Source organism: Micromys minutus (assembly GCF_963924665.1).
Source record: "Micromys minutus genome assembly, chromosome: 13".
Classification (NCBI taxonomy): domain Eukaryota; kingdom Metazoa; phylum Chordata; class Mammalia; order Rodentia; family Muridae; genus Micromys; species Micromys minutus.
This window is the reverse complement of record NC_137982.1, coordinates 8,166,742-8,175,734: the sequence shown is the minus strand read 5'-3', so window position 1 is coordinate 8,175,734 and position 8,993 is coordinate 8,166,742. Positions and strand designations below refer to the sequence as shown.

Here is an 8,993-nt window from a genome sequence, read left to right as displayed (position 1 = left end):
GTCAGACTTTCTATGTAGAAGAGGGTGGCCTTGAACTTGGGATTCTACCGCCTCTGAATCCCCAGGGCAGGTATTACAATCATGCCTTTTTAAGTGGGTTCTCACGCTTAGGTGGCAAGCCCAGCCTGTGCCGACTGAACTATCTCCCCAGATCTCGATTCAACTTTGTTCTGCCAAAATTCCTTTTTTTACAAGTTAGCTTAGCATTGGATAACATCCGGTTTAATACTTTAGCAAAGGCGGTGGGACGATCGTTTATTGGTTAAGAGCACTGGTTGCTCTTAAAGAGAACCTTGATTCGATTTCCAGCGCCCACATGACAGCTCAAAATCATCTGTAAGTGCAGTTCCAGAAGATCTAGCACCAGGCAGGCAAGTCGTATGCGGACACACACAAAATAAGTTAAACAGACAAGAATGCACGGAATTATTTGTTCATAGTTTAATCATGAGAACACGGTCTACCCACGTTCCTGCAAAGAAAGGGCACGGGAACATTGGAGAGCTAACTCTTTGTGCCCCAAAAGTTTAGTCAGAGCAGGTAAGCCATGCTGGTGCTTCAAGACAGCTTGTAGGCACTCAGCTTCAGGAGGACCTTGTCTAGCCTGCAGGAAACTTGAGCTATGGATGTGGCTTTAAAAGCTGAAGGATGCTACTGCCCAGACCCTTTCCTGTTCCATAGCAAGAAGCTTACATCTGAGGGGCGGGAGTTTTGTAAGGCTGGCTGGCCTAGAACTGCATGCTCACCAGTAACCTCTGAATCCACACCACTCTGCTTCAGGAGATAGGGTTAACAAATGACATTTGAGAAATAACTTGTCCCAGAGAGCCCTGTCCTAAGGTTCCAGACCTTGGTGATGACACAACCCGAATCCATGTGAATCCCCCCCTGTCCTTTTCCTGCCCCAGATTTAATTTATTCTCCCACAGTACAGTGTAGTCCTTCACTTGTTCCTATAGAAACGCACAGGATCAGGCAGGAAGTACAGATAGGATGTGCATGGGTTGGCCCAAAGGGAGAGAAGAAGGGGCTTCTTAGTGCTGCCCATTTGCAAGATGCACCTTAACCACAGCACCACCCGTCCCCATGGTAGGGAAAAGACAAAAAATTCCATGCAGACCAACTAATGCCTTTGAATACATTATTAACTGGTGCAATCTGCAACCCTTTCGTTGCTTGGCCTCCCCAGAGACCTTGAAGGCGGGCCATGTGTCTCAGTCTCTGCTGAATTGCTTGAAACATTGCTCCATTTCCCCAAGTCACCTTCTCTGCACATTGAGAACATCTTTAGAATTCTGTCTCAGGGTTTTAAAAAAACCAATTATGGGAGACAAAGGACAAAGACATATAAGAACTGTTCTTAGGTGCTGTTGAGGTGATGGTCCATGGAGCCCTACCACAGCACTGTGCTGCACCCTCAGTTTCCCAGGAGGCTGTGAGACAGGAGTATCCTTCCAATGACAGAAAACTGACAACCTGAGAAAGCATGTTTGGCTTTATTTTTTTATACTTTTTTTATTTAAATAAGGAGAGTTCTTTCATATGGAAAGACCTAGTACAATCACATATTTGAAAGGAGAAACAACAGGGACTGACCCGGAGGGAAGGGAGGTGAATTCACGATTCCATTTCCCATCCGAAGTAAGAGGTTCCCCATATCACGTCTAAACAAGCTGCACAGTACACCTTTAGCATCGCCTGCCCTTTCAAATAGCTGGTCTAATTGAAAGACAGAGGGAAGGCCAAAAGAAAAGCAAAAGAAAACAAAAGGACCCTCAAAAAGAACAACCCCCCAAGTCCTTTCTTACAAAGGTACGAGGTGGAATGCCAAGGGCACAGGACCCCTTTTCAACTAAGGAGCCTGCACGGAGCCTCCACAGGAACTGCCGCTCCGGGATTGTGACATGCCAAAGATGGGCCTGGGGACGTTGCAGGTCTGAAGCAGGCAACTGGGAGCTGCAGGTGTCATGCGCTTGGAGGATCACTAGTCAGAGCTGGTAGGCCTAGTGGAGAGCACAGATGGGTGACTGTGCTCATCCCCAACACTGATAGCTCTCCAAAAGACCTAACTTGTCTTAGAGCCATCTCAGAAAAGAGCTGGCTTTCCCACGCATCAAATACAGAAGACAGACTTCTGTGCCCTTGCTTGTAAAAGATTCCCAATGGACCCTCTATGCCAAACTTGCTGGAAATGAGGGCAAGGTGGACCTGAAAGGTAACATGCAGGTACCTGGCAGAGGTGGGGGGAACCCCAGTGGATGTTGGGGGATGGACTTAGCCAGAGTTGCCTCATGGCCTCAGTGGGCACATGAGTGTGCCTTGGGCCCCGAGTGTCAAATCACGGACCATCTGGAAGGTGGCTCCAGAAAACAGGACAGCAAGGTTGATATTGACATGCTATCCAAGCATCTCTAGAAGCAGCAGAGCAACCATGACTTTGGAAATAAACAGCTTTTCTGAATGGATAATGCAATCATCTTTTGTTTATCCCCCTTAAGGAATCTTAGACCCAGAAGTGTTCTGTCAACTCTGAATTTATAAAATGGTAAACTTGGGACTAAGACAAGGAAAGCAAGTGTAAAGAGACCAGACTAAATGCAGTTGGCAGAAGTCTTCATTGATAGATGCTACGCGCTGCATCAGGACGAACAGACTGAAGAGTCCTGGTTGCCAAACCACAGATTTCACTATCAGTAGAAGATTCTGCCCACCTCCACCCATCTCAGCAGTAGAGAAGGCAGGGGCTGGACTTCACCTGTTCCCACCAAAGGCCATCGCACCTTGACAGACGCTCCTGTTTTTATGTTTGATCTGAAGATGGGGGTTTGAAACCAAAATACGGCCCAAGTCCTATTACACTTTGAGCTTGACTCTAAAAATCACATGAAGAGATATTGCACCTTAAAACACCTCTGTACTAAAAACTTGGCTGAACCAGATCATCCAAGGGGTAGGGACATTTGGCCTGAAGCCTGCCCTCCATCCCCAGAGTCTAGTTGCAAATGTGCCTCTCAGAGGGGTAGAGCCCACAGCTGAGATCACAGAGGTGGTGAGCACACCAAATTTCACATGCAATTTCCTGGCCTTTCCTGCACAGAGTAATTCAGACATTATATAAACAGAGCAGTGGGACATTTACTTTTTTTTTCCATCTAGACCTACAACATCAATACATATAAATAAATTCTAGTGTTTCTTGTTTTTATTTAGGATAGGAGGCAGGAGGGAAAAACAGGGTGAGAGAAAGGACTGAAAACAGCTGGCCTCCTAATTTTACTTCTTAAGCAGGGAGTACTGCCAATCTGACAGCAGGCTCACCTAAAGGGCACATTTTGAGTTTGTAACAACATCCTGTGAAATTCTGAAGGAGAAAAACGTTTGCTTCTTTTGACACATACGCCCACCAAGCATTAGGTGTGTGGGTCTGGCCGCATCTCTAAGGAGGACAGGTCGAGGTGACGGTGTGTGGCTTTTACTGACTGAGACTTATGGGGTAGAGCTTGGCTGTGGGGAAGAGGACTCAATCACTGGGACAGTAACCAGACACTTCCCGGGTTGGGAGAGCAGATAGGGGGCACAGGGAGATCTGTGCTGGGGACTCCTAAGTGGGCAGTGCTTTTGAGGTGGGATGCAAGAGAAGAGATGGGACAGAGACAAGTGAACAAAGGTCGGAGGGCAGATGGAAGAAGGAAGGACTGGAGTGCTGCAATTGCAATGAAACTCTGCCCTAAGGCTGCCCTGTCTGGTAAGCTGAGGACAATGTGGGGAAGCGGACTTCTGCTTCCTTCTAACAATCAACTGGGCAGGGCGAAGCCACTTCAGAACTCCTAAGCTGCATCTCTGCTCTCAAACCTTGGTGACACTTGAGGACAGACCTACATGCTTGTCCCAGCTCTGTCCCCAACTGTGAGCTCTATGAAGCAAGCAGTTTCCAACATCCTCAGGTGGGCAATTAAATGGGGATCCAAACAGCAGCTGAGCACCCTGAAATCCCCTCTTCATTTTCCTTTGAGCATTGGGAAAATTTCCTCATTCTTGTGGAAGCAAGAAGCTTCGCTTGAATACAGGAGCTTGCACAAACCCTGAAAGCAGCAGTCCCAAGACACTGCGCTTTTAGGGAAGCTGCATAGGCTACTCTGAAGGTCCACTTATACCTTGACTCCGCCCAGTTATCTAAGTAAGGATAACACACTTGTTGCTTAGCAACCCTACCCCCAACACCCTGCCCTGTTGCCAGGAGTGAAGGACACAAGATGAATGTGCCATAATCTTTCCTGTTGCGAACGTGACTAGTAGGTGTCCACCTGTGTCCTTATATTGATTTTGGTGATAAGCTGTGAGGGGTGGATGGACAAGGATCCAGAGGGACACGGCAGGTTCCACAAAGAGGAAAGGAAATGAGTGGAGAAACACAGCCACCCAGGGGGCCAAAGCATGGAGCCTTAGATGCACAGTCCCCAAGTGGGGCCAATCTTGATTACAAAATGGTGACTATAACTCCACAATTCCTCTCTGGTGCACAATAGTCAGTATGTCCAATGACAGCAGAAGGGCCCAGAACATATAATTCTTATTCTGAAACATTAACTCCAGGCCAGTGACTGGAACTAAACTCAGATACCAACTTTACAGTGCCCAAGGTGGTTAAGGGGCCAACCAGAGTGTCCAGTCAGGTCTTCCAAACCCAAAGGTTAGCCAACGTGTGTGTGTGTGTGTGTGTGTGTGTGTGTGTGTGTGTGTGTGTGACTCTTGTGAATCACCTCTTAAGGTAGCGCTGTGACATGTCAAACAGGACAGAATAAAAGGCGACCACTGGGGACAGCAGAGCAGAGAGAGGACAGCGAGGACTGTATAAAAGTTCAGCTATACAGACGTAGCTAGCATTTTGTTCTCATTTCCCCTTTGTAAAAACCTTAGCTGCTTTTTAAAACAAAAAGCCTCCAGCTAAAATGACCCTGCTGCCAAACCACTGTGCCTAGGGAACGGGGCGGGCAGGTCTGCACTGCAGAGGAGGCTCACTCCAGTCACTGGGCAGAGGGGCGGGAGGGAGGGAGTCTGCTCTTTTGTACCAAAGCAAGCAGGTCAACACCATATATCCACGATGCGGGCTGGCTGACGATGGAACTTTCAGGAGCTTTCGGGAGTGGAAGAGAGCTCTGTCCAGGCCAGGTGGTAGGACAGTGGGACGGTGGATCTGGCAAGGTCCCAGGTGGTGGCTGTCCAGGCTGGTGTGGTGCACCATCCCTGTTATGGTGAGGCAAAAGATGCCAGGCACCTTCAGGCTTTACTCCCCTCCACCTTGACTGCCCGAGGCTTGATTGCTCCGGCTCTCTTCATCTGGGAGCTGGCTGAAGAGGCCTCCGGCAGCTTCACGGTTCCCAGGCTGGGCTTTTCATCCACTCGCTTTGCCTTGGGACAGATGGATAGGAAAATCAAAGTGACTGCAGGGCAAATGTGTAGAGACCACTCCCTTCCTGCTCCAGTGTCAGACCAAACCCTAACCTCAGGAGACCAAGAATGGAGCCTGGTATGCAGCCAGAACTGCCCTGGTCCCTCCCATGGGTGCAGTGATTCAGAAAGGCGGCAAGACTCTGGGTCCTCCACGGAGAATTCAGTAGCACATCCTTGGTGAATATTTCAGGTCCCAAGGCTGATATGAAGGGCCTTTGCAAATCAGTGCACCCTGTGCCCCACTAGCAAGCAAACAGCCCCCTCAGCAGACCAATCCACCCTATGGGCCTGGGTACCCACCTATCTGTAGAGGGATGGAGCAAACTGGGATCACCCAGCTCTTGGCGCACGACTCAGTCAAGCCCCCATCCCAAGTGTCTCTGAATAACAGCATTTGCCCAGGACCCCATCTGATCTCAGGGTTCCACTAGCCAGCGGCTCTGCATAGTAGTTGCCTGCATAAGGTAACCACATCTGTCTAACTTCCGGAGGAAACTTTGTTGGGTGGTTTTTGTTGTTTTGTCAGCTGAGGTTTGAACCCAGGGCCTCACACATGCTAGGCAGCTGCTCTACCCGAGTTTTGCTCTCAGCTCTGGGAGAAAGGATTAGAAACCCATCCCACAGCAGGAGCCGTGACCTCCAGTGAACACTGGGAAAGGGAGGCAAAGAGAGCCATCGCTCTCACCATCTCCATCTGTCAGTGACAAATTTATTAAGTCCCAGGCCTGACCAAGGCCGAGTTCTAAGTCCCAGCCCTGCTTTACGGGAGGAAGAAAAAAGGGCCTACAGGGAAAGACACCAAGAAATCCTGTTTAGTGGGGGAGGCTGTATCCTGTCTATCATCCCACCCAGGCAGACAGAGACATGCCACAGCACTCACTAGAGCTAGCACACACACACCCCAGCCTCTGAGCTAACCCAGGCCTAACCATGTCTCCTAGAGCGCCATGACGGCCATAAACGGCTGCGGATAGATGGTACACCTTCTGACATCTCATGTGGGAACCAGGCTTCTCCCTTCTCTGTAGGACAAGGAAGGAGCCAAACACCCATCAAGAGAAGTGCTTTTGCCAGAAGGAACTCAAGTGGCTCAGCTCTAAGCACCAGGGCACATTTCCCTTAATAAAAGCTGTCCATCAGTGGGACAGTCCCCTCTCCTTTGGCGCTGGGAGACAGGCCTAAGTGTCCAGGGCTGCAGGGTCTGGGAAGCCATCTTCTACCTGTTGAACGTAGTGTCCCTGCACAGAGCCCATGTTAACTGCTGATCCAGAGGGCTTCCCACTGGGGCTAGCAGAGCTAGGCCTGAAAAAACCAAAGGCAGGGTTGAGAATACATGTGTCACCACAGAGATGGAGTCAATGCCTAGCAACACAAGGAGGCAGATCGAGACAGGGAGGCCCTCTGGCCAGAGGCCTTAGCAGACAGAAAGCACAGATCCGAGACAGCTAAAAATGCAAATGAGGGAGGAGAGTAGTCAACAGTGCCCCTTGGCACTTCCTGGAAACACACCCAGGAGAGGAGCTACAGCCCTTGCTGTGAGCAGACAGCCAGTGCCATCCTCAGGCTGTGGAATCTGGACCAGTGTGATGCAGTGTCCAGATGAAGGCTCGCAGCAGCTACCAGGGGTTGCCTCATTTTCACGTGTGTGTGTGTGTGTGTGTGTGTGTGTGTGTGTGTGTGTGTGTGTGTGTGTGTAGTGATCTACAACCACACTTAGTCCCCAGGCCTCTTAGCTGTTTCATGAGAAAAAGGTCTTCTGTAAGAAAAAGCCCTGTGCAGAGGCCAGCAAGTCTCTTGGGGGTGAGGCTGTCTAGTGCTAGGTACCACCATAGCCCAAAAAGTCATCATGGGGACAGCACATCCCTTGAATTTCTAACTGAGGACTCCTTTTTGCAAGGCGTGTCTCAGTTGCCTATTTCCTGAAAATCTCAGGGAAGTATACAAGAGTCATAGCAACCCCTCTTTCTGGTCACCATGACGCCGGTGCCCTCCAAATCCAGCAGCCCCTCAGTTTCTTCAGAGACTGTTCCAGGACCTCACAGATAAAGTTAACATGGTATTTACATGTAACCTAACCATATTCTCCAGTATGTGGTTTTTTTATTTTGTTTTTTGTTTGGTTCTGGGTATGGAACCAAGGGCCTCATGGGTTTAAGTGCACTCTCTACACAGACATACTCCCAGCTCCTCCTATATAGTTGAAAAATCCTCTCTAGCCTGCTTACAAACACTATATATACAGTAGCTATACTGTATTGCTTAGAAATGATGATATGAAACCATTTTTGGTCCCTTCCCACTCCCAAGTATTTTCAATCTGTGGATAAAGTGTTCAGTTTCTTTCAAGACTGTTCCCTCCTTACAACCTACTGAGCCCAGGCTACTGTAATCACACTAGGCAGGCAGGCCTCTGGTGTGTGTGCCTTCCTGAAGCTTCCTTCCTTCCTCCCTCCACACACACTCCCTTCACACGGCTCTGCTATATGGGCCTCTGCAAGGCAATGGCAGCAGAACAGAATGTATTCACACACAAACAAAAGCTACAACAGCAAGAGCGAAAGACAGACATGAGGGCCTTCACTTTATGGCTGTGACTCAAGGGAAGGACGGAGGCAGCTCCAGGTCAGCACACCAGAGTGTCAGGTCAGCATAGTGGGGCACAGATGGTAGGACTCTACCTGCACAGTGTGTTGCTCGCTGGGTGACCTCTAAAAAGAAACCACAGTCCTGTCTGTCCCCCTCAGTGATTAAACACGAGGTATTGGGCTGTCTACTCCCTCAGGCCCAGGCCGAGAGTCACAACCTCAACCCAGCATCATGAAATTAAAAGCCCCTGCCATGATCCAACAGACCGCTCTGAATCAAGCCAAGGATAACCTTGATTGCTACTAAAGGTAGAGAACCGTATCAGAGAAGTAAAGGGCAGGTTTCGTTTGCGGTTTGGGAAGAAAGACCACCCACACCCAACTCTAATAGGGGTCACAGGGTGAGTTTTGATATGAGAGCATGGGGCTGTGGCTGCCACCCCAGAAAGTTTTCATTCCTCAGGGCATCTTACCCTGTAGGTTAGAAACAAATCTGGTTTCCCTAGGATTCACTTTGCCACAGCCCACTACAGCATGAGGCATTTCAAGAACGCCCCAGTAATACCCAGGTATACAAAGGGGCCATGCTGCAATGCCCTTCTACCATTTTCCCTGGGCCCACGGGCTCTTTGAAGTGACTTATGGAATACTTAGTAATAAGCCCCAAACCTGAGGGCTCATCTTTACCTGTAGGCCTGCGGGGATGGTGCGGAGCCTCCGGTAGGAACATTCTGTTTACTGTCGGCAAAGTGGAAGCCTTTCAACTCCATCGGAGTGGACTAGAGTGGCCAAGAAGCAACAGAGTCATTCAGCAGCCCAGAGACAGCCTAGCCCACAGTGGCCCAACCCCATCCCAGACTCAAGAGGAGACCTGAGTCCTAGTGTTTATTTTCTGAGACTACACCTAACTCCATAGCTAAGGCTGTCCTTGAACTCTGATCCCTTGACTTAGCTTTC

General features: G+C 49.4%; 1 protein-coding gene across 6 annotated transcripts in view; it reads right to left on the bottom strand.

The window, feature by feature from the left end:
- Positions 1–1,497: 1,497 nt before the first annotated feature.
- PRRC2B (proline rich coiled-coil 2B) overlaps positions 1,498–8,993 on the bottom strand; it is a 77,907-nt gene continuing 70,411 nt past the window's right edge. For 4 of the 6 annotated variants that reach the window (XM_080927243.1, XM_080927244.1, XM_080927247.1 and 1 more), the window contains 3 exons: positions 8,724–8,815; positions 6,672–6,753; positions 1,498–5,409 (listed from right to left, as the gene is read on the bottom strand). In XM_080927243.1, the coding sequence (XP_080783369.1) occupies positions 5,278–5,409; positions 6,672–6,753; positions 8,724–8,815 (306 nt within the window). In that variant the 3' untranslated portion in view covers positions 1,498–5,277. The remainder of the gene's footprint in view (positions 5,410–6,671; positions 6,754–8,723; positions 8,816–8,993) is intronic. The other 2 variants (XM_080927246.1, XM_080927248.1) reach the window with 1 other exon arrangement.